The 25,931-nt window shown below is 37.7% G+C and overlaps 1 protein-coding gene across 1 annotated transcript in view; it reads right to left on the bottom strand.

The window, feature by feature from the left end:
- The window catches only part of KPNA1 (karyopherin subunit alpha 1), a 57,801-nt gene extending 32,936 nt beyond the window's left edge, over positions 1 to 24,865 (bottom strand). Inside the window, exons 1-2 of the mRNA XM_019714016.3 lie at positions 24,726 to 24,865; positions 9,442 to 9,575 (exon numbers count right to left, since the gene is read on the bottom strand). Of these exons, the coding sequence (XP_019569575.2) occupies positions 9,442 to 9,570 (129 nt within the window). The 5' untranslated portion in view covers positions 9,571 to 9,575; positions 24,726 to 24,865. The remainder of the gene's footprint in view (positions 1 to 9,441; positions 9,576 to 24,725) is intronic.
- Between the last annotated feature and the right edge of the window lie 1,066 nt (positions 24,866 to 25,931).

Below are 25,931 nucleotides of genomic sequence, written 5' to 3'. Positions count from 1 at the left end.
TGCTGGGTCATTTCCCTCTTCCCTCTGTGTGGAGTAGTGATAGGATAGTCATAATATATCAGGGGAAATAACCATAAAAATGTTATCAGGATGCCTTAATACTTCCCTCCTAAACCCTCAAAGATAGAAGATTGAGGCTTCCTGACCTTCCCAACCTGTCCTGCAACCAGTGACGACAAAGGATTACTGCTTGAACACCACCTTTAAAGCATCCATTAATTTGTGTAGGCAAAGGAAAATAGCTCTCTCCAAAGGCAGCCCACTAAGGTGGCTTCCATTACATCCTTGAGAGTCCTAGGCAGTACACTTATTCATCAAGCCATGATGGAGCAATAATTTATCCTCTCACCCTATACGACTAAAACAGCAGATAAAAATACTTAAAATAATGGGTTTCAGCCATGGGACGACAGGCAGCACAGGCAATGATCCTTCAGAAAAGAACCGAAACATTAGTCCTCTGACCGCCTCCGTTTATTGCCTGGACAGTTTCCAGGCTGCAGCACAGGGCGGGTGAACCCAAACAGGGCCTGGAGGCTTCCTCAGTGGAGGAGACGGAGTTCAGAACCAGGGAGGCCAAGACACCTAGAATCCGCCACGCAGAGTACTGAAGAGGAAAGATCAACACGAGAGAACACCAAAAATCTGCAGCAGAGTCTCCGTGAGTCTTAGCTTAGTACTGATCAGTGCAGATGTGTGAGGAAAAGATCCAAAGCTGGAAAAGGAACCACCTTCAAGGAGCATGCAGAACAATTTCAGAGGGTCACAAAGGTCAAGGAATAGTTTGTTCTGACTGCTGAAATAGAAAAAAACTCCAACTATAGAGGATATCAGAAGGGTACTGACTCAGCAGTGATGCTAAATTAGCCCTACATTAAAGGCCGTTCTGGTCCAGCCCAATGAAACGTAAAAGCAAACGCGTTCCAAGTAACTTAACTATATCCAACAACAATGTCAGAATTTTACACATTAAAACCGTACAAAATTATACTTGTTAAAAAAGATATATAAAAAACTCAAATGCCAAACAAGGTAAAATTCACAACACCTGACATTCAATCAATAGCTACCAAGTGCAAAAGAAGTAGGAAAAGACTACCCATGAGAAAGAGAAAAATCAATGACATCAATCAAAATCACCTAGAAATGACAAAGATGACAAACAGGGACAAGGGCATGAAAACATGTTACAAATATATCCACATAGTCAAAAAGTACAGGAAAGTAGAACCATGAGGACAGGTAGGAAACATGAAAAAAAAAAGGCAAATCAAACACTTAAGAGATGAAAAATACAACTTTTCAGATGAAAAGTATGCTGAGTGGATTAACAGATTAGATAATGTAGAAAACATTAGTGCATTTTAACGACACACAATAGAAACACTCCAAAATAAAAGAGAAAACATGTACAAAACGGTAAGTCAGCTGTGAGACAAGAATATATTTAAACAGACTTCACTAAAGTGGATGTGCAGACGGATATACATATAAGCATGTGAAACGATGCACTCAACTTTAGTCATTAGAAAAATGCAAATTAACATAATAACGGCACACTGTTACCTGCTCCTTAGAACAGGTCAAATGACAATGACCACCCACACGACTGCTGACAAGGACGCGGAGGAGCTGAAACTCCATACATCGCTGATGATACAACCCATTTTGGCAAACAGGTGATGGCTTCTTAACTCTACACCTGCTCTACAACCCAACCATTCTGCTCCTAGATATTTATCCCAAAGAAAAGGAAATATGTATCCGTTAAGAGCTCTCCATGAGAGCTTTCTTTCCAATCACTAAAACCCGGAAACAACCCAACCCAAATTACTTTGAACAGGTTAATGGATCAACCAATTGTGGTTTATCCATACAATAGGCTACTACTCAATAATGAAACAGAATGAACTACTCATACATACAACAGCATAAATGAATCTCAAAATGATTAAGCTCACTGAAAGAAAGCAGGCAAAAAGTAACACATATTGTATGATTCCATTTATGCAAACTAATCAGTGGTGACAGAATACAGATTTTAAGTAGCTTGGAGACAGGAGAGGGGTGGGGAAAGGGACTACAAAGGTATACCAGGGAAGTTTGGGGAGAGATAAATATGTTCACTAACTTAATTACAGTGGTGTTTTCACAGAATATAAATATATCAAAACATCAAATTGTACATTTTATGTCAACTATACAGCAGAGTCGTGTTTTTTTAAAGACAGAGAGTAATAGTTAAAATAAATCGAAATATTATGTTAAACACTGTAAGTTCTTAATAATATTAAAGCACACTCACATTCTACTGGTCCCTTTAGAAGATGCTAAAGAACCAACACTTTATTTTGAAAACAAAGGAAGAGAATCAAGTATTTCTCTTTCCTGTATGATTAGTAATTCAGGAAAACCAAAAACTTATTGAGGATAAGCTCTTCTTTAGAATGACCTACGAGCTAATAAAAGCAGAAAGTATGACAGAATGATCACTGCAATTCCTAGCAATGGATCTAGGCAAAGACCATCAAAGGCTGCTAAAGCCTGGGGTGAAAAATTGATGGATGTTGATTAGATGCTTGGTATTAACTGTTAATTTCTTAAGGTACATAACACTATTTTGGTTTAAGTTTAAAAGTCTTTATCTTTTAGAGGCACTTTCTGAAGTATTTATAAACGAAATAACTGATGTCTGGGATTTGCTTCAAAGTAATCCAGGGCATTATTTTACTTCTGTCTAAAGGATACCCTTGAACATTACTTGTAGTGCAGGTCTGGTGGTGACGTGTAATTCTGTTTTTGTATGCCTGAACACATCTTTATTTCACCACTGTTTTTGAAAAGTATTTCTGCCAGGTACAGAATTCAAAGTTAACTGTTTCTTTCTTTGAGTACTTTAAAGCTATTCTTCCAATGTCTCTGACTTGTATTGTATTTTGCCAATGAGGATTTGACATCACCTTTTATCTTTGCTCCTCTGCGTATAACATGTGTTTTCTCTGGTATTTTTAAGAATTTCTCTTTACAACTGGTTTTGAGTAGTTTGGTTATAATGTACCATGGTGTAGTTTTCTTCATATTTTTGTGACTAGGATTCACTGAGTTTCCTTAATCAGTGGGTTTACAGTTTTTAATAATTGTGAAGTTTTTAGCCATTATTTCTTTCAATAATTTTATTTCTTTCACTCTCTCCTCTCCTTCAGGGACTCCAACTGTCCATGTATTAATATTATATTTCTTATAAGTTGTCAAGTAACGTATCTTCTTTCTCATGTGTGTATTCTTTCACCTCTTTTTCATTCTGGATAGTTTCTATTCCAATCCCTACAAATAAATTCACTAATCTTTTCTTCTGCAATTTCTAATTTGACATTGATCCTATCTGTGTATTTTCCTTCTCAGACACTGTAGTTTTCATCTCTAGATGTTCAATTTGAGTCTTCTGTATATCTTCCATGTCTCTACTTCTGAATATATAGAATACAGTTACAATAATGCGTTAATGTCATTTTCTGCTAATTCTAACGTCTGGGTCAGTTATGGGTGTTTCAATTAGTAATTGTTCTCCTCATTAGTGGTTGTGTTCTCCTGCTTCCTTGTCTACCTGGCAATCTTTGTTTGTATCCCAGACATAATTTGACTTTGTTGATACTGGATATTTTTGTATTCCTATTAATCTTCTTGCCCGTTGTTCTGGTATGCGGCTAAGTTATATGGAAAGTTTAATCCTCTTGGATCTCGCTTTTATGATGTGTTAGGTAGGTCTGGAGCAGAATTAAGTCTATGGTCAATTAATCTCCATGACTGAGGCAAGATTCTCCTGAATACCCTATATAACGCTCCATGAATTCTGAGTTTTTCCCGTCTGGCTAGGGAAACAGACACTATTCTCAGCCCTGCATAAGTGCCAGACACTGTTCCCTCCCACCCTTTTGGACGAGATTTTCTCTAGCCTTGGGCAGTTTCTTCAAACTGATCAGAACTCTGCTGAATATTCAAGGAAACCCTTTGAGGAGCTCCAGGTTTCTCTCTATATATATACAGGTCTCTCCTTTCTGGTATTCCATCCTATAAACTCTATTTGCCTTGGTCTTCCTGGACTTTCAGTTCTGTCTTCTCAACTCAGGGAGGCTATGGGCTCTACCTTATACCTTAGTCCCCTCTACCTGTGTTGCATCTTGAAAACTCTGAGGCTATAAGATGAGACAATCGTAGGGCTCACCTCATTTCTTTCCCATCTCTAGAGATCACTGTCATTCACTGCTTGATGTCTGGTGCCTTCAACTGTTGTTTACTGTATTTTATCTATTCTTGGTTGTTATAGGTAGGAAGGTAAATCTGGGCCCTGCTACTCCATTTTGGCTAGGAGCAGAAGTCCTCACAGTACCCTTTCTGATACTCAAAATATTTTACTTTTGGCTAATCGGAGCCTCCTTGGTCTTTTCAACACAATCTCAATGGTATTAGATTACTTCCCTGCTTTATGAAAAATGTTACAGGTTCGTCTTGAACATTCTCTATCTTTAATCAAGAATCAGCTATTTTCCCAAGCAGCCTTGTTCCTGTGAGAGAAATTCTAAGGACCACAATCATAATGTGCTAGGGGTGCTCATTACTACAAGGTATTCTATACTTTCTAGGCCTTTTCAGGACAGAGGTAGGTGTGTAGGGGTGTGTGTGTGTGTGTGTGTGTGTGTGTTTGAAAGAAAATACATCATGAATCGTCGTGATATTATCAATTCAAATTTATACAACTTCTTTGATTTTATATTTCCATATTTTCTTAATCTAAAAAATTCAGGTTTCCCGAATTAACAAATACTTATTTGCTGTATCCATCACAAATGTATATCGTTTCATAATATCTATCAATCCTATGTTTACTAAAAGCAGTTGAAGATTTGTTTATATTTCTTTTGTGCTTAAGATATATCCCAATAGAGATAATTAATCATATTGCCATATTTTAAATATATTAAAATAATTCCTCACTGCGTGGTTTAGCTACAAGCATGAGACACAGGTCCATTTCATTCCTTTTGTTTATTTCTAAGGATCTCCTCCCTCATTTTGATTTCATTTTGTTTTACAATCACTTAAAATATTTAAATGACTCCAAAATCAAACCTAATCATTAAAATTACACCTATTGGTATTGCAAAATTTATATCCACAGTGTTTATGTGTGTGTGGTTTTCTTTTAAATAAATCTGAAAATGCCTTTATTGTTCCTAATGGTTGTTTGATGGTTTGGTTGGGTAAAAAAATCACAGGCTGAAAATCATTTTCCCTGACAATCCTGTAGCTTTCAACATTGCTGTTAAAAGTTCAATTCCATTCTGACTCTGGATCCGCTGTATACTACTACCTGTTTTGATTCCTTTTAGGGTCTTCCCTTTATTTTTTTTTGGCTTTTCAAAAATTTATTTTAAGTGTGTTTTTCCAGGACCCATCAGCTCCAAGTCAAGTAATTGTTTCAATCTAGTTGTGGAGGGTGCAGCTCACAGTGGCCCATGTGGGGATCGAACCAGCAACCTTGTTGTTAAGAGCACCACACATTGACCAACTGTGCCGCCTCACAGTATCTTTAATATGGTATGGCAGGATGCTGTTAGTGATCTTTAATTACTACAGGTCATGAAACATACATGTGCTGACAACAAGTAGAATTTGAAATTAAAAGCACACCACCACCTACATCACAAGAATCAAGGTAAGAAAAGAGAAATTCCCAGCAAAGGGAAGTCCTAAGACTACATCTGTACAGCAAGCCCACAGGATCAACAAAATTGACTGGAGGAAAAGGACAGAAAATGTAGGGTGGAGATCTCCAGAGGGGAAAAAAATTGGAACTGATAAATTATCTGAAAAGTTTAACCAAGTAGGAAATCAGATAAAAATAATTTAAAAGAGCTGTAGGAGAGAAGAAGGTGGCAGCCAGGAAGTCAAAGAAAGCCAAGCAGGTGAAAAATGAGACAATTAACTCTAGGAAAAACAAAGTATAAGAAAGGAAATGTAACCATAGTATATAATTCAGTTCAGCAATAAATAATACTCAGCTATTGTAATATAACTGTACTAGGAGGATGGATGTAAGGGAAAGAGTGGTAGAGAGCTTAAACCTTGACCTATTACGAAAGAACATCAATAGGTATTTTAAATTGATAACGATATATAGTAACATACACATATTATTTAGAAATTTAGCAGTATAATCCACACTGAACAGTTGAGAGTTTAAAGTGATTTACATGGGAATGAGACCACTGCTGGTTTGGCTTCAAGTATTTTAGCACTATTTAATTTTTTCAACTATGTACGCATATTACTCAGAGAAAAACAGGTTTAAAAAAAGAAAAACATACTTTTCTCAAATCTAGCTCCTCAGCTGGCCTTAGCCTGTGACTTTTCCCAAAAGATGACAAAATAATTGTGGAAAGAGTTAAACAGTACCTACATGAATCTGTATTTTATTAATGTTTACTATTTTACACATTAGGCATACATCAAGTACTGTTGTGATACTGATTAGTTTTACCAGTTCTCCCTACATAAAATGGCACATATGAAATGACAAAATTAAGATTTTAAATAGAGCAATATTCCAGAAACTTACCACAGAAACTTTTATTAAAACCTGAGCACAATCATCAGATTTGTATGGAACCACAAAATACCTCGAATAGCCAAAGAAATCCTAAGAAGAAAGAACAATGCTGGAGGTATCATACTCCCTGACTTTAGCTTGTACTACAGGGCAACAATAATCAAAACAGCATGGTATTGGCATAAAAACAGACACACAAACCAATGGAATAGAAATGAGAACCCAGAAATAAACCCACATAAATATGGACAGATAATTTTTGACAAAGAAGCCAAAAACATACAATGGAGAAAAGACAGCCTCTTCAATAAATGGTGCTGGGAGAATTGGAAAGCCATATGGAAAACAATGAAACTAGACTGCTATCTGTCACCATGTACCAAAATTAACTCAAAATGGATCAAAGACCTAAACATAAGACCTGAAACAATAAACTGCATAGAAGAAAACATAGGTACTAAACTTATGGACCTTGGGTTCAAAGAGCATTTTATGAATTTGACTCCAAAGGCAAGGGAAGTAAAAGCTGAATAAAATGAATGGGACTACATGAAACTAAACAGCTTCTGCAAAAGAAACCATCGACAAAATAGAGGCAACCAACCAAATGGGAGATTTTTGCACAACGCCTCCAATAAGGGGCTAATATCCAAAATATGTATGGAATTCATACAACTCAACAACAAAAAACAAACAATCCAATTAAAAAATGGGCAGAGGACCTGAACAGACATTTCTCCAAAGAAGACATACAAATGACCAACAGACATGAAAAAATGCTCAATATCACTAATCATCAGAGAAATGCAAATAAAAACCACAATGAGATATCACCTCACCCCAGTTAGAACGGCTATCATCAACAAGACAAACAGTAACAAGTGTTGGAGAGGCTGTGGAGAAAAAGGAACCCTCATACACTGTTGGTGGGAATGCAGACTGGTGCAGCTGCTATGGAAGGCAGTGTGGAGGTTCCTCAAAAAATTAAGAATAGAACTATCATATGACCCAGCAATCCCTCTCTTGGGTATCTACCCCAAAAATCTGAAAACCTTTATCCATAAAGATATGTGTGCTCCAATGTTCATTGCAGCTTTATTTACGGTGGCCCGGACATGGAAACAACCAAAATGTCCTTCGATAGATGAATGGGTAAAGAAGTTGTGGTATATATACACAATGGAATACTATTCAGCGGTAAGAAAAGATGAAATAGTGCCATTTGCAACAACATGGATGGATCTTGAGATTCCAATGCTAAACGAAGTAAGTCAGACAGAAAAAGTAAAAAACCATATGATTTCACTGATATGTAGTATATAAAACTGAAAACAACAAAGGAACGAGAAAAACAAATGAAGAAATAAAACCTCATAGACACAGACAATAGTTTAGTGGTTACCAGAGGGTAAGAGGGGAAGGGGGTGGTAGATGAGGGTAAAAGGAGTCAAATATATGATGATGGAAAGAGAACTGACTCTGGGTGGTGAACACACAATGCGATTTATAGATGAGGTGATACAGAATTGTACACCTGAAACCTATGTAACTTTACAAACAACTGTCACCCCAATAAACTAATTTTAAAAAAAGGGCACAATTTCAGATCTCGTACAACGAAGATGACAGAATTTCAACTAAAAATGTTTTTAGTCAGCTATGTGGGGCCATACTTGCCACGTGATGTATTAAGAATATACAGCACTTGCCTTCAGCTAGGTAAGTAAATATGACATTTTATTTAAAATTGATGAAACCAAGAGAAACCCATCCTTTCACGAATAGGTGTTACTTTCAAACATGACAAAGCAGAATGTCAAGAACTCATAACTTGCTGCACTTCATACAAACTATTACAATATTATACAATCTCTTTGCCCCCCCAAAATAGTAATAATAATAATGATGAGGATTATGAAGTGTTTGATTCAAACATCTACAGCCCTAACAAAACACTGAGGTTGTAATGTACTCCTGGACTTCAACTAACTGGATTATCTAATGCAGTGTTACTCAAAAGGACAGTATATAGGTATGTTAAGAATAGCTCACTATAACTGCAAAAGAACTTTTGACTGATTACCTTAGCTCGCAGATATTAAGAGTTCTGACTCATTCATTTGCCTTTTATCAAACTTTTATAGTGCGGGGGTCAAATGGCCCTTCCAAACTCAAAAGTCTCTCCTTAGCAAAAAAAAGTCACCTAAGTGTTATGGCTTTAAACTTCTTCGCCAAAAGTGATGGACAATTTGTCCTCCGCATTTTCAGAGGAAGGTAAGTGATTCACCTGTAGGTGTTGTCAGATTAAAATGATTAAAAAAAAAATGTCCTAAATGTCCTTTTACTTTAAAATACTACATAATAAAGAAAAGATAGACAGACATAAACTAAGGCAAACTTGACAATTGCTGAACTCAAAGGATGGGTTTATGAGGTTAATTATCTGTTCTTCATTTTTGTAAATGTTTAAAAATTTTCAAATTAAAGTTTACAACAAAAAGCAATGTTTTGTTGGCCACTTGAGAATTCATTAACATGCACATAAAATGTTAAGGAAGTTGCAACTATAGAAAAATAAAATACACTAAAAACAAATAGGCCAAAGTATTAAACAGTGGTTATATCGGGAACATGAGAACTTGAGAGATTTCTTCATTCTTATATTCCACTTTTCATTACCTTTTCTCCCCCATTCCCAAAGCATCAAAACATGTTGATTTTTCAGAGTGTGTACGTGTGTGTGTGTAAACGTTAAAATTAGAATTAAGGGAGATGGCTTCAGGCTTAAAATGGAACATTAAGTTCAAAAGGAATTAATAAGGTAAAGGACTTACCTGCTCTTCTCTTTTCTGCTTGCGTAACTGCAGTCCTTCTTCCTCCCTTCTCCTGCGCATCTCATCAGGATTCAGGGATTTATTTTTGTAACTTTTCAGGCGAAAGTTTTCTTTTCCCGGAGTAGTCATGATTTCTACAAAAATAAGAGAGGGAGGGAACGAATGGGCATTGTTATTCTAATAGCTCAGCCTTTTAAACATATATAGGCCCAGGCCTATCCCATAGGGACACCAGAAATTCAAAACAGATTTATTAAAGTGTACGAGGTGTGATCAAAAAGTACGTTTAAATTTTTAAAAAATTATTACAGTAAAAGACACATTGCCATTAATCCCCTTCAAAATACTACCCCTCACTTCACACTCACTTATCCCATCCTTCTTGCCACTCTCTAAAGCAGTTCCAGAAGTCTTCTCTCGTGAGTGTCTTTAGTTGCACTGTCGTGGCTGCCTCAATGTCCTGAATCATTTTGACTTTGGGGAAGAGCCAGATGTCACAAGGTGCCAGATCCGGTGAATAAGGTGGATGAGGACACACTGTAATGCTTTTATTTGACAGAAATTGCCACACCACAAGCGATGTGTGACACAGAGCCTTTCTGTTGTGATCACAAAATATGGTGAATGCTGCTGCCGAGTGCCATCCAATGGAAAGGCAGGGATCTTCAATACAGGGAGTGGTGCATCGAGCCTTAGTAACAGTGTGTGACAAGTTTCAACTTGTTCAGTGCAATCAGTCGGGTGTGAGCTACGGTTGGGAAGGTGTGTTTTAAAGTGTGCCGTAAATCATCCTCCATCATGACCATGCTCCATGTGTCACACATTGCTTCTGGTAGACTTGACACACTTGCTGAAAATCAGTTGACTATAGATATATAGTTTCATTTCTCAATTCCCAATTCTATTCCATTGGGATCTGCATGTGTATCCTAGTGTCAATTTCCCACAATCTTGACTACCATTTTTGTAGTAAGTTCTGAAATCAGGAAGTGTGAATTCTATTTTAATATTCTTTTCAATATTGTGTTGGTTCTTCTGGATCCCTTGCAATTCCGTATGAATCTCAGAATCAGTATATAGATTTCTACAAAGTCAGCTGGGGTTTTGATATGGACTGCACTGAATCTGTAGATCACTTTGGGCAGTACTACCACCTTAACAATGTTAAATCTACCAATCCACAAAGATGGGATGTTTTCTATTTATTTAGATATTCTTTCATTTCTTTCCGCGTTTTGTAGTTTTCAGAGTTTCACATTTCTTTTGTTAAATTTATTCCTAGGTATTTTAATCTTTTTGATGCTACTGGAAATGGAATTATTTTCTTAATGTCACTTTCAAGTTGTTCATAACAAGTCTATAAAAATACAATTGACTTTTGTATACTGATTTTGTATCCTGCAACCTTGCTCACCTTATTAATTCTAATACTTTTTAGTGGATTCCTTAGGATTCCCCACACACAAGCTCATATCATCTGCCAGAGACAGCTTTGCTTCTTTCTTTCCAATCATGATGCTTTTTATTTATTTTTCTTGCAAAATCACCATGGCTAGACCCTCCAATACAATGTCAAACAGAAGTGGAGAGAGCAGACAATCTTGTCTTAATCCTAATCTTAGGTAAGTATCCAGTCTTGCACCATTAGTTACCTTTGGATTTTTCATAGATGCCCTTTATTATGTTGATAAAGTTCCCTTCTATTCCTAGTTTTTCCAGTGTTTTTATCACTAAATGGTTTGGGGTTTTGTCAAATGTTTTTTTCTGTGCCTATTTCAATGCAATGTGACTTTTTTATTTTACTAATGTATTACATTAAGTGGTTTGTGAACTTTACACCAACCTTGCATTTCTGGGATAAACGCCACTTGGTCATGGTGTATAAATCTTTTCATATGCTGTTGAATTTAGTTTGTGTTTTGCTGAAGATTTTCATGTTCATATTCATAAGAGATATTGGTCTGTAGCTTTCTTACGACGTCTTCAGTATTAGGGTAATACTACCTTCATAAAATAAGTTGGGAAGTATTCCCCTTCTCAATTTTTGGGAAGAGTTTGTGAAGAATAATATTAATTCTTTAAATGTTCAACAGTGGTGTTATATGGGTCTGGGCATCTCTTTGTGGGTAACTATGATTAATTCAATCTCTTCACCTGTTAAGAGGTCTGTCCAGATTATCTATTTCTTAAGTCAGTTTCAGTAGTTTTTATCTTTCTAAAAAATTGTTTATTTTATCTAAGCTATGTAATTCATTGGCATACAATTGTTCAAAGTATTCCTTTATAATCTTTTTAACTTCTTTAAGGTCAGTAATAATGGTCCCTCTACCATTTCTGATCCTAGTCATTTGAGTCTTTTTTCTATGTCAATCTAGCTAAAGGTTTGCCAATTTTGTTGACCTTTTTTGAAGAACCAGTTTCCTTAATTGTCTCTATTGCTTTTCAATTCTCTAGTTCATTGATTTCTACTCTAATCTTTATTATATCCTTTCTTCTACTTGCTTTAGATTTACTTTGCTCTTCTTTTTCTAGTGACTTAAGATGGAAGGTTAGGTTATTGATTCAAGATCTTTCTTCTTTTTTAATATAGACATGTATTGCTAGAAGTGCCCCTCTAAGCCCTGTTTTAGCTGTATCCCATGTTTTCTTAGGTGGTAACTTCATTTTCATTTATCTCAAAGTTTTCTTCTGATCTTCTTTACATTTCTTCTTTGACCCACTGGTTATTCAGCAGAAGTATGTTCTTTAATTTTCACATATTTGTGATTTCCCCAAATTTCTTTCTGTTGATTTCTAATTTCTTTCCATTGTCATCAGAAAACATCCTTTGTATTGTTTTAATCCTTTTAAATGTATTAGGGTTTGTTTTGTGACTTAGCAAGCATAGTATAAGGTCTATCCACTGCATTTGCCCAGAACTTAGCCTTAGCAGCGGGCAGCTGGGGGCAGGATGAGAAATCCTGATGTCCTGCTCCTCCCAGGTAGAAAACTTTCCATCCAGTTGGAGGATCTTGTGGGGACAGAGCCCCAGAAAGCAGTTTTCAGGCTCTCGGCCTAACATAGAAAGGTGCTAGCTCAGGTAGAAAATGGCGATCAACTGTGATTGGATGGCCATCAGCTGTGGCTAGTTGGCCGTCAGCTGTAACCAGTGAGCCATTGGCCACTAATATAACTGCCGTGGCTTCACTAGCAGAAAATGGAGGCTAGCAAGAAGATGGTGGCTGAGCTAACAAGAGTGGACTGCAGAGAGGCGGATGCCACCAGAGAGAGTATAGTGATATGACTCCCCTACTTATGGCTCCCTGGGTGTTCCTTTTGGGCCTGGCCATATCCTGCGTTCTCTTGTGGGGAGCGGGAGCAGAGACCCCGCCAGACGCCCTGCACAATAATCTTTATTCATGGTATGCCTTAGAACCATTTCCAAAGGCTTTAAATAGTTGTTTCCTTAAAGTAATTTCCCCCAGTTTTACTAGGGAGCTGGTCCGCAGAGCTCCTTATGCTGTCAGGCTGGAAGTCACATGAACAATTATAAGATGATTTTCATGCAAGCCTGGGTTGAGAACCACTAATTTATAATTTGGTGTCACACCATCTATTTTAACTGGATCTCTTAATAACCTATAGGGCAAGAATTACTATTCTAATCCTTTACAGGTAAGGATTCAGGAGGCTCACAGAAGTTGTGACTTTGCCAGGGTTACACACAAGATAGAACAAGGATATAAACTCAGATCTCCTGATTATAAACCCAGCGCACTGCTGTTATGAATTTATTTGTGCCCCCACAAATTCATGTATTGAAGTCCTAAATCCCAATGTGACTATACCAAGGGTGCCAAAAAAATGTACACAAGTGGACACTTTGGTCAACGTTGCTCAAGCAGTAATTCGCTGTAATCAGAAGTGTCTGGACGCTGATGGTAACCACTTTGAGCAGCTGTGTAATTGCAGAAGTCAAACGTGACTTGTATTCAATCTTTTGTTATCAGTATACATTGAGTATTACAATTTTAATAGGTTTTTCCTTTCTTAAAATGTACATACATTTTCTTGGCACCTTCTGTATTTGGATATAGGGCCGTTAAGGAGATAATTAAGTTAAATGAGGGCATGAGGCTGGGATCCTAATCCAATAGGACTGGTGTCCCTATAAAAGGAAGAGACACCGGAGAGAGACAAAGATCTTTCTCTCTCTGCATGTGCACAGAGAAAAGGCCATGTGAGGGCACCATGAGAAGGTGGTCACCCGTAAGTCAGGAAAAGAGGCCTGACCAGAAACCAACCCTGCTGGCACCTGGATTGCGAATTTCTAGCCTCCAGAACTATGAGACAATGAATTTCTGTTGTTTAAGCCACCCAGTCTGTGGTACCCTTTTATGGTATTTTGTCAGACTATACTTTATTAGACTGAAAGTTGGGTGCAACGCAGAAGAGAATTTGCAAATAATTCTGAAGATACCATATTTGACAGTGCTGAGAAATGACACGAAGAGCTGGGTTCCTGAAGCAGAAAGCACTTTGGCTCTAAAATATTACAAAATAGCCTAATAGTAGTGTTGCAATGATCATCCAAGGTCAAGAATCAGAAGTTTTAGGTCAAAGGAAGGAGAACGCCTATAGTAACAGGACAAGACTTGGATAAAGTTTAACAAGATCAAAAGCCAATTAATTAAACTTCAGTATTGGAAGACTTATTCAACATGGAGCTGGAAGGGCAAACAATTAAGAAACGGCAATGTTTGGAACATGGTACACATATACAGAAAGAGGATAAATAATAAAGCAAATGGAGTAAAAGGTAAAGTGAACTGGGGAACGTGGATGAAGGGTAACAGGAGGTTTTTGCACATTTCTTAAAACTTCTGTAAGCTTGAAATTATTTCAAAACTTTGTAAAAAAATCTAAACGGAAAGAAATATTCACACAAAAATTAACTATTGACTTGCTTCTTTTTATTAAAGTGACATAAGAAATTAAGTCCAGAGAAGTGGTCTGGCCTTGAAGTCCTGTTTTCAAATTTACCTCTTAGAACAATGATGTTGGGAAAATACCTAACTTCTGTGAGTCTTAATTTCATTTTCACAATGGAGATAATGCCTTATGAGGTGAAGAAAAGAAACATATGAAAGCAAACTTCCATTGTCTGGCCCATATAGAGTTCACACCTGATATTTGTGTAATGAAAAAATGGCTATAAATAGCTCTAAAGGTTCAAAAAAAAATCTCTCTGACTAAAGTGATCAAGGATGGCTTCACAGAGAAGGTGGCGTTTCAGATAGGTTTTGAAGGACAGGATTTCAGCAGGTAAGGTTGAAAAAGACAAAACCCACAAAACAGAGAGAAGAATATAAATTAAAGGCACAGACGTTAGAAAGCACAAGTGAAGAGGAATAGCAGTGCATCCCATATGATTAGAGCAACCGTGCCTCGAAAGCAGCAGGTAGAAATCAGAAATGGCTGGGCCTCTTGGTTTTCTTTCTCACCTTTTTTGTTCAATTGTGGTATACAAGAACTCACAAATGAGTCCAACACTAACAATTTCTACCATCCATACAGTATACTTGTGCCTTTGAAATATTCTTCCTTTTTAAATTATAAAAAGGCTCAAAAATCAGAAAAATATTCTACAAAAAACACCCCAAACAACACGGAAGGGTATAAAGAGAAAAATGAACGTGTACCTTCCCTGATTTCTAAAGGAAGCCACCATCAAGTTCTCTGTACATCCTTTCAAAAATGGGTTATACAAGTATACACATATCCTTTTGGTTTTTATTATACACTGATGGAATAATTATACACAGAGTTATGTACTTTGCTTCAACTTTGGACAACTTTCCATATCAATGCCTACAGAGTTAAGTCATTTTTATTAATTAATTTTTATAATAACCAGACCCTAGACATCAATTAAGCTTGTTTCCAATTCTGTATCACAAACGATGTTGTAACCAATATATTTTCATGTATTTGCACACACTTTACAGCTATATCCATGAATGAATTATAAACAATGGAACCTCAAGGTCAAAAGTATGCACATTTAAAAGTTTGATACTGTCAAACACCCTCTAAAACACTGCACCAATTTACCCGTAAACATGAGTGTACCAGATCCAAATGACCACCATAGCTAACCCGGGACTGATCTAAACTTTTCCACATTTGACAATATGATATGTGAAAAAAAATGCGTCTCATGAAAACAGTTTTCATAATACTACTAAGATGTTATATGCTTTTTTCACTTTCACTCATAAGTTTTTCAGAGGCTTTATGATGTGATAGAATCATCATTCTGATGCCTAATGGAATGTGTGCTGTGTATTCCCGTATTTTCAAATTTTGCTTTAATTTCTAGTACAGTATAGAGTAACAGATATAAAATAACATAAACAAAAGTTCTTTGGGGTCCGTAAGTATGTGAAGAAGTTGAGACCAAAAAATTTGAGAACCCTTGTTCCAGATAATCTTAAGGAAATCCTTTGATATTCAGATAGGATTCAAAAGGAAACGCAACATCGTTACAATATTTAAAAGAATTAAATACGTATTTCCATTTACCTTTTTTGTTATGATTACAATGATAAATCTGAAGTTTCCTTCAATTACATTCCAATTGGCTACTGTCTATATACAGGAAAATTACTCATTACTATCTATTTCTGTTTCAGTCAGCCACTGAATTAAATCAGCAACTAAATTGTTTCTAATATTTTAATAGCTTTAAAAAATTATAGTTTTTGTCTTTCCATTTTAATGTTTGTATCCCATTTCACTTCTTAAAGTATTAAGTAATACTTCCGGGACAATGTTAAGCAACAAAGGTTAGATTTGGCATTTTTATCTCATTTCTAATTTTGATCTACGTCTAGTGTTTTGCCACTAGCCATGATACTGGGGTTTTTTAAAGGTCAGATTTATTGAGGTATAATTTACATATAGTAAAATTTACCATTTAAGTAAGCACCACCACAATTAAGATAAAGAATATTTTCTTCACTACAAAAAATGTTGTCGTGTCCCTTTCTAGTAAAGCTACTCCCCCCAACCTCAGGCAACCACTTCTTTATTTTCTGTCCCTACAGTTTTGCATTTTCCTGAATGTCACATAAATGGAACCATACAGTATATAACCTTGTAAGTGTGGCCTTCTTTCACTCTATTAACTAATTTGAGATTCATCCATGTTGTTGCATCTATGAGTAATTCGTTAATTTTACTGAAGTATATTCCCCTGTATCCCACAATTTGTTTATTCGCCAGTTGCTAGACATTTGGGTTGTTCGCAGTTTTTGGTGATTATGTATATGCCACTTTAAACATTCACACATAATTTTTGTGTGAACAAATGTTTTCATTTTTGTGGGTAAAAACCTAGGAGTGAGAATGCTGAGGTCATATGGTAAGCACATGTTTAACTTTATAAGAAATTGTCACACTGTTTTCCAAAGTGGCTGTGCCATCATGCATTCCTACCAGCAATGAGAGCTCCAGTTGTGTTGCAGTATTGTTTTCAGACACTTTGAAAAAAAACAAAAAAAACCACATGCAAGTACACCTACCCATACCTACTTTACTAAAGTTTTAAAAACCTGAAATATATGAATTATATCAAATGACTTTTTGGCAGTTATTAAAATGGTCACTGTTTATCTCCCTTCACCTATTAAATATGGTAAGATATTAATAGATTTCTTAATATTGAATGATTCTTGATTCTCGGAATAAACACACTTGGTCATGATGTATCACCCTTTTTAATTCTCTTAATGTTTTCCTTAAAATTTCTATAAATGTACCCATAAATGAGATTATGAAGTCTGACAATTCAGTTCGCGAACTTGCCACCATGCACTTACATTGGCAGCACTGTACAAGCAGCTCGGTAAGGTTTCATAACCTTGGTACATCAGTGTCTCACAGCTGTGTTTGTGTCGACATGTGGCGGTGTCTTGCTGAGTGGCGTTCATTATTGCTGTTGTGTGCTTTTGTGAGTAGTCACGAGAATGACTGAGCTTGAATTAGAGCAACGAACAAACATTAAATTTCTTATTAAACTTGGCAAGAGTGGGAGTGAAATCAGGTACGTCAGTCCAAGTTTATGGGGATAATGCCCTGAAGAAAATAGCAAGGTACAAATGGATTAAACGTTTTTCCGAGGGGAGAGAACGCGTGATTGATAAAGAGAGGTCAGGGCAGCTAGTAATGAGCAGAACTGACTAAAACATTGCAAAAATTCATCGAATTGTGTGTCAAAATCGTCGGCTGACTGTGAGAAGCACAGCAGACCAAGTAAACATCGATAGAGAAACAATCAGGAAAACCTTAACTGTCAATTTTGGCTTGAGAAAGTTGTGTGCAAAAATGGTCCCAAATGAGCTCTTGCATCACCACAATGCACCAGCTCACACGGCACTGTCTGTGAGGGAGTTTTTAGCCAGGAAACAAATAACTGTATTGGAACGTCCACCCTACTCACCTGATCTGACCCCCAATGACTTCTTTCTTTACCCGAATATAAAGGAAATATTGAAAAGAAGACATTTTGATGACATTCAGGACATCAAGGGTAATATGACGAGAGCTCTGATGGCCATTCCAGAAAAAGAGTTCCAAAATTACTTTGAAGGGTGTACTAGGTGCTGGCTTCTGTGCATAGCTTCCCAAGGCGAGTACTTGAAAGGAGACCATAGTGATATTCAGCAATGAGGTGTATAGCACTTTTTCTAGGATGAATTCGTGAACTTAATTGTCACACCTCGTATTTATATAATATCCTCCCCTCCTCTCGTCTTTGCAGGGGTGGGGGACAGGGGTATAATACTTGTCACATTGAGAGCTTTTTGAAAAAACACATGGGTATGATTCCAATTATATGATGTTCTGGAAGAGGCAAAGCTAAGATCAGTGCTTTCCCATAGGTTTGAGGGGAGGGAGGGAGAAACAGCAGAGCACAGAAAAGTTTTACAGCAGTAAACTACTCTGACTAAACACAGTATATGACACATTTGCCAAAGCCCATAGAATGTACACCACCAAGAATAAACCCTAATGTACACTATGGACTTTGGGTGATAACGCTGTTTATTGATCAGTGTTTGTTCAATTATAACAATTACCACTCTGATACAAATGTTGATGGAGGGGGGAGATTGCGGTATGGGGGTAGGAGGTAGATGGGAACTCTGTACTTCCCATTCAATTTTGCTGTGAACTTCAAAACGCTCTAAGAAATTTAAAATATAGATAGAAATGCAAAATTCAATAGAAGGGTTGGATGATAACACTGAAGAAATCTCTCAGTAAACAGAAAAAACTAAGTGATGGAAAATTGGAGGGAAAAGAAAATTGAAGAACCACCTAAAAGTCCCAATCCCCAAAGTCCAAAATAGAGAACAAAAACTGATGAGGAAGAGCTTATCAAAGAAACAATGCATCAAATTAAAATAAAAATCTATTCAACAAAAGAAAATATGGACAAAATTAAACAGAAGACAGGCTTAGAAAAAAATATTTTCTTAGAAAAAAATATTTTCCAAGCCTAAAACAACAGTCCATTCCAATCTAACCTCCACAAAGAACTTCTACCGATGAAAACAAAGACAAGATACCCAAAGACAGACTAAAGAAAAAAATAGACAGTTATCCAAAGGAAAAACTTGAATGGATCCAAAAGATGCTCAGACTCATTTGTAATCAGAGAATGTAAACTAAAACAATGAGATACCATTTTATACCAATCAGACTGGAAAAAAACAAAACAAAAAACTGGACAAATTCAAGTACTGGCCAAGATGTAGGCAAACAAGAACCCTCCTGCACTACTCATAATAACATAAACTAGTTCTCCTATTCTATGACCCAGGACTGCCACTCCTGGGTATATATCCGAAAGAACTCATACAAGTCCATTAGGATGTACAAGAGTATATTTGTGATGCCAGAAAAGCAACTTTGTTATCAGTCATTAGGGAATGAAAAGTAAAATGTGGTACATGTACATTACATAATTCTACATTATACATAACTGTATGTACAAACAACAAAACAGAAAGGTCTGAAAAACAATGCATTAAAGAAACAGAACAAGGTCTATAACAAAATACAGTGACCCTTGAACAACATGGGTTTGAAATGCACGGGTCCACTTACACTCAGATTTTTGCAAATACCTGTACTGCTTCCGATTTGCGGATGGAAGTCCGCAGATGCAAAGGGCCAACTCTATGCAATAATCTATATATACCACTTTATATAGGGAACTTGACATCCATGGATTTTGGAATCCACAGGGAAGGGGGCAGTCCTAGAACCAATCCCCCAAGGACACCAAGGAACAACTAAGTTTTTAGGAATCAAAAGTTATACTTGGATTTTGTACTACATGGGAGTCAGTGCCCTAACCTCCGAATTATTCAGAGGTCACATGTATAGTCATCCCACCTAACGCCAGGGATACGTCCTGCGAAATGAGACGTTAAGTGGTTTCATTTCTGCATATCATAAAGTCCACTTACACAAACCTGCATGGTCTAGCCGACTACTGTAATTGCATGTGGCATACTTTTATACGACCGGCAGTGCAGGTTTGTTTACACTAGCATCACCACAAACACGTGAGTGATATGTTGGGCTAAGATGTCATGACATCACTAGTAACTTTCCATGACAAGAACTTTTATGGGACCACCGTAGTATACGCAATCCAATGTTGACCAAAACGTCACTATTCAGCACAGCACATGACTGTACATAAACTAAGTACATACACATAACCCTCTGCATATTCCACAATGATGCATGTATAACCAAAGAATGTATCAACCACAATGCAGCGGGTGCCTGCTGGAAAGGATAAAGGAAGTAGAGCTCAGAAATGAAAGAGAAAAATTTAAAGGACTTTGTAAGGTCTGTTGACAGTATGTCAAGAACTGAGAAGCATAATTAACTCTAAAACTTTTTTTACTGAAAGTCCAAAGAATAATAATAAAAGGAATTTCCCAGAACTAACGGACATGAATTCCCAGCTTGTAAGGGTCCACAAAGTGCCCTTACGTAAAAAATGACCCACATTGATGCACATCATTATGGAATTTCAGGAGTTAAAATTATCCTAAAAGTTTCTAGAGATTGAAGGAAGGTCATATAAAAAATAATAATCAGAATGCCTTTGGACTTCCACTGCAACACCAGAATGCAGAAAACAACAGTTATGACTTTCAAACTTTTTAAGCCTAGAATTTTATACCCAGCCAAATTATTGATGAAATATTAAGGTAGAATGAGAATCTTCTTCAATCATGCAATCTCTCAGAAAGTTTTTACTTCCCAGGTGCCCTTTTCTCAGGAAGTTAAAAAAATATATGGGAAATAGGAGATCCAATACAGGAAAAGGGCAAAGAGAATTTTAAGACTGACATAAAGCGAAGTTCCAGGATAAAAGCTGTGAAGTAGGCTCAGAAAAAAATCAGTCCAGACTGCATTAAAAGAACAGAGGGCTGCAGGACAGTTGTCCCGGGAAACAAAGGGGGGGAAAAAGGTATTAAGTTCTGGAAAAACAAAAACTGGTTAAGTGAAGAAAAGATATCATACTACATGATTCAGCTGTGAATATTTATAGTTATAATATTATAAACACACTGAATATTGACTTAATAAACACCTATGATAACTATATTGGGAAGATGGGAGAGGCAGTGTGGAGGTGTGGAGAAAAGTCAATAGATAACGTCTAAAACTGCCATATCAAGAAATAGTAATAGAAGTTATTTAGAAATATGAAAGAGGAAACAGCTAAAAGACAGAAATGGTAGCCTCTAACGTGCAGACGCTGGGACAAGGGACAGTTGTTTTTCAGATATTATTCTAATTAAAAAATTGTGTTGTTAATGGCAATAAAGCAAGGAACATGAACAGCCATTCAGCTTTTAGTAAATTAAATCTTCACAACATCATTTCATGATGTTAAACAAACTACATCTAGTTTGTTCTGCTGGAGAGACTGAACTGCAAACCAAAACAAAATCAAGTTTTAATGATTGAGGTGAACATAGTCCAAATAAGCCTGTGTTTGAATGCAAGCGCTACCACTTACTCTGTGAAGTAGGGCAAGTTACCTAACCATCCTGTACAAGCAACCACCTCCTCAAAGTATTATGCAAGGATAATTAAGTGAAAGCATCTGATGTAGTGCTTGACCCATCAATAAATATTTCTACCTTCTGCTTGTCTTTCTGTTCCCTAGCTATAAACCCCCATTCTGACCCTAAGCTGCCTTGTTGATCACAGAATATAGAGGCTCATGGACAACTCAGCACATATCCCTCCGCACACTGGGAAATCAATGACGATGAGTAAGCAGACTTATCTTTGTATATGAACGGCAGCATTATTCTTGTTACGTGAAGGAGATTATCCCCATTATCCACATTCTGGATTACTGCCTGCTTTCAAGAACTGTCCCAATTAGTCTACTACACTAGGTCAGAACCATTTTATCACTTAGGTCAGTTTTGTAGAGTTGGAACATCTTTAAATAAAACAAAACGAAACAAAACAAAACTGTACTGTTCCATCAGTCTTCATCCCTGCTCTTTCAACTGCAGGGCCTCAAACTTTTCTAATGCAGGCTCTATTTGGCCCCTCAGTGGCCTAGGGCCACCTCCTGCTTACTGCAGCAAGAATAGAGTGAAATCAGCCACAATAGCTAATTGAATTGTTTACCATTTGCAATGTTTTCTTCCATTATTATGGCTGAATTCATAATACCCTGCAAAGTACAGAAATCTTAAAACAAAGATAGTAATAGGGAATTATCTTTATCACTAGATCAGTCATCTTTACATACATGGACCAAAGTCTTAACTGATTTTATACAAAAGTCTTAATTGATTTTATACAAAGTATTCATATATACTTCTTAAAACAATCTGACAGAGGTAAAATACAAACATCATAAATCAAGACTTCATCATTAATTCAACAAACACTATGCCTAAAACATTGTAAATTAAAATAAAATATAATCCCTACTTTCAAATGAAAGGGAAAAAATAAAACAAAATTGATAGCAACAGGGAACAAAGAAAATAATCCAGGAAACAACTCAGAGCAATTCGAGACTATCTGGTATAATTGTGACATAGTCAAGGCTAAGGAAAATTATAAAAATTGGACACATCTCTGACTCTCCTCACAGCCAAAGTGTAAAGAGAAACACCAATGCCTACAAAACACAAATAATGTAATAAAAGCAGCCATTTGTTTTTTTTTTTTTTTTTTTTTAAAAGGCTCATCACTGGGGTCTTAAAAAAAATTGTTTCTAAGTCTCTACTCTGTAAAAATAAATAAAAAAATTAGAAACAGTGTCTTGGATGGCAATGAAGAGTTTCATGTTGCCTTTTCTTATGTATCAATCCTAGAGAGAAGTCAAGATACATAATATTAAATCATAGCTTTGTGAAAAAACTTCCATGAGGACATAAAATAACATAATGCAAATATACTGACTTCAGATGAGGCATTTAGTTCTATCATGTAGTTTATTCTAGGTTTTTATAAATGTATGTTTCGTTCCCTACTACCGTAAACTCAAGGCTTATGTTACCTGATTCTACTTGAACTTCCTTTGCTATTTAGGAGAGTTCTTTACAGTTTCTGCTCAACTATAATGACAGATGAAGTGTCATGCAGTGTTTATATTCGTTATTTGTTAGTCTTCCCCTCTACACTATAAATTACACGAGGACAGGAAGAGTGTCTTAACCATATCTTGCATCCCCAGTGTTGGGGCACATAATCACTCCCTAAGTATTAGCTGAATGAATGGGTTAAATAAAGAAAACACAACCAAGAGGTCTGAAAGGAGATAAATAATTTTCAAAAAATGGCAGTAACTTTGCGTTCTAAGGCTGGTTCCAACAAGAGCTGGATGACCTTAGGTAAGTTAAATTTCTGCAATCGTCCACGTTTTCATCTGTAGAACAGGAAAAATTAATATCTACTTCAGAGTTACTGTAAGCATTAAATGTTTTAATATAAAGTATTTAGCACAATACTTGGAAAGGAACTCAATGAATGTTAATTCCTTCACTTTTGCTCATGTCCTCCATCTTAAAATCAGGTATTACACATAAAAGCGCCCCTCCCAATAATAAATTATTACAGTAAAAATACAAGAGAGTTCATTTTCACTTTTCTTTGAAAAGTTAAAATTTCATCTCTTCAATCTTTAAAATGGAGGGGGAATAACTTGTGGATTACTTTCAAAATATCACAAATACAAGAACAAGTTGAGGAAGAAACAATGTCAAGAATGACTCTTAAAGCAACAAGAGGGAGCAAAACCATCGGCTAGAAACAAGTTTTGAAGAAACTGTTTATTAAAGAAAAAAGTAATATTATTTAACACGTTTTAGAAAATACTGCGCAATTGTTTACTCTTAATTTAAACCTTAAAAATCAATTCTTGTGAAATCTTTCACTTAAAAGGGGGATGTTAAATGCTTTCATTCAAACCTTAAACATTCCTTCATGACGACTTCCCTGACTCCAGTCATCCTCCAGTTTTCCTGTCCCATTTTGGGCTTACTCTAACACCTCGCTGTTTCCCTCGAATCACCACTTACACACGCAATGTGCAGACTAAGTTCTGTCATTCCTATAATTACCACACCCCTGTCAGCCGCTTCAGGCCCATGTTGTTATGACATCTGTAAACTGCAGTCGTTACGTCTCCACCCCCGCCTCCACCTCCCTCCAAACCACCGGCTCCGGCTCCGGCTCCGGCTGTAACTTGTGAATTCCCAGACAGTCCCATCCAGCCTGGCTCAGGATTTTTGCGTGCCCCCCACCCCTGCTCTTTCCTGCCTCAGTCACAGCACTCTGCGCTGCTCACCCCGTCCCCCACCCGCTCGCTCTGGGCCACAGCGCAGGCTCCGCGCTCGCCTCCTCTCCGCCCCGCTGCCTCGGCGCCCCGCAGTCACCGCCGCCGCTTCCAGCACCGCCGCCGCCCCGCCTCGACCGGCGTTCCCGATGGCGATCACACCAGCGCTCCCCCTCCCGGGCGCCCCCCCCCCAGTCACTCCGCCGGCCGCGCGGCCGTTAGGACAGCCGGGCCAGTGACGCACGGACGCGCCGCGAGCGCCCGGGCCCAGGAACCCGAGCTCGAACACGGCCGGCGCCCTCCCACGCCCCGGGACCTCTCCCGGGTCCCGCCGAGGACTGCCGGATCCGCCGGCGGGAGGGGGAGGGGCCGGGGCCGCAGGGGTCCCCGCACTCACCAGGCTAACGGCGGGCGATCCCCGTGCCACTGCTGTGGTGAGCCGCTTGCTCGCTCGCCGGGCCGCAGTACCTCTCGCGCACACAACCTCGAAGAGCCGGCGAGATCCTTGGCCGTGCTCACCAGGCCTCGCGATCCGCCGCCGCGCACCCAGCAGCAAGACCTAGCTCAGCCGGCGTTCGCAGTGCGTCTGCGCACGGGGGCCGGCCCTCGCGCCTGCGCGCGCCCCTTCGCTGCCCTGATACAGAGGCTGCCGGGAGATGTAGTCTTTCAACCTTCTTTCGGTGGAACCTCTATCCGTTAGCTCAACCAGCTGAAGAGTGGGAGATCGAGGAGAAGGTCTCGCTGAGGAGGTTCGGAGTCAATTGTAAAGGTTGTAGAGTTGTGGTGGGTGGAGTGACGATTAAGCGATACTTCTTAGGTTGAGTTACGAAGTTAAAGCTATATAACCTGTCTTCGAAGCTCTTCCAGGGCGGATCGAACCCTTGCGCGTCTCTATCTGTATCTAGCTTCCGGTAATACCGTTAGTACCTAATACACGTTTATTGAATGAATGATGGAATGAATGAAGGCTGAGGGTGTATAACAAAGGTGTTAAAAGTCAGTACATCATGTCTAAGGCATTCACATGCATCACGTTTCAGGAAGCTTCTGTATATTCCTTTTTTCAGTTCTCTCCCATTGCCTTTGCCTAATAAGGTACGAGGAGTATCAAAAGTCATTAGAAAAGAAATAAATAAATTAATTTTTAAAAAAGTCATTAAGAAATTAAATGAAACACAAATACTTGTTTACTCTCAATCGGTGCTCTCAAACGAAAATTTGGGGCAAATAATTGTTACTGTTAAATTTGATGGAATTCTTTATGGTGAATTCTTTTTGAGCAGTGGCTTCTAAAGAAGAAAGACTGAAGCCAGACAAGCAGAGGCCAAGGAATAGAAAGTTTCACGTGTGACATGGTTTATCAAATCGATTTAAACCACACCCCCACCTCTCCACCCAAAAGCAAGGTGAAAGAGTTGGAGTAGTTTAATACATTTATAAGTGTGGGAGAGAGGATCATACTGCAGGCTGTACAATGTTTATTTGTCCTGGATCTCTCTGCCGTTGCATCGGTATTATCCGCTGATGGTGTGTTTTCTAGTATCAGAGTTGAGTTTGATCAAAGGGGCTGAGAAAAGTGAAAGTATTCTAAGAGACTCTGGGG

Source organism: Rhinolophus sinicus, chromosome 17 (genome assembly GCF_057876585.1).
Source record: "Rhinolophus sinicus isolate RSI-liver-muscle chromosome 17, RSI-T2T, whole genome shotgun sequence".
NCBI classification, from domain to species: Eukaryota; Metazoa; Chordata; class Mammalia; order Chiroptera; family Rhinolophidae; genus Rhinolophus; species Rhinolophus sinicus.
Note: the sequence above shows the minus strand (reverse complement) of the source record. Positions and strands in the feature narration are given on the sequence as shown.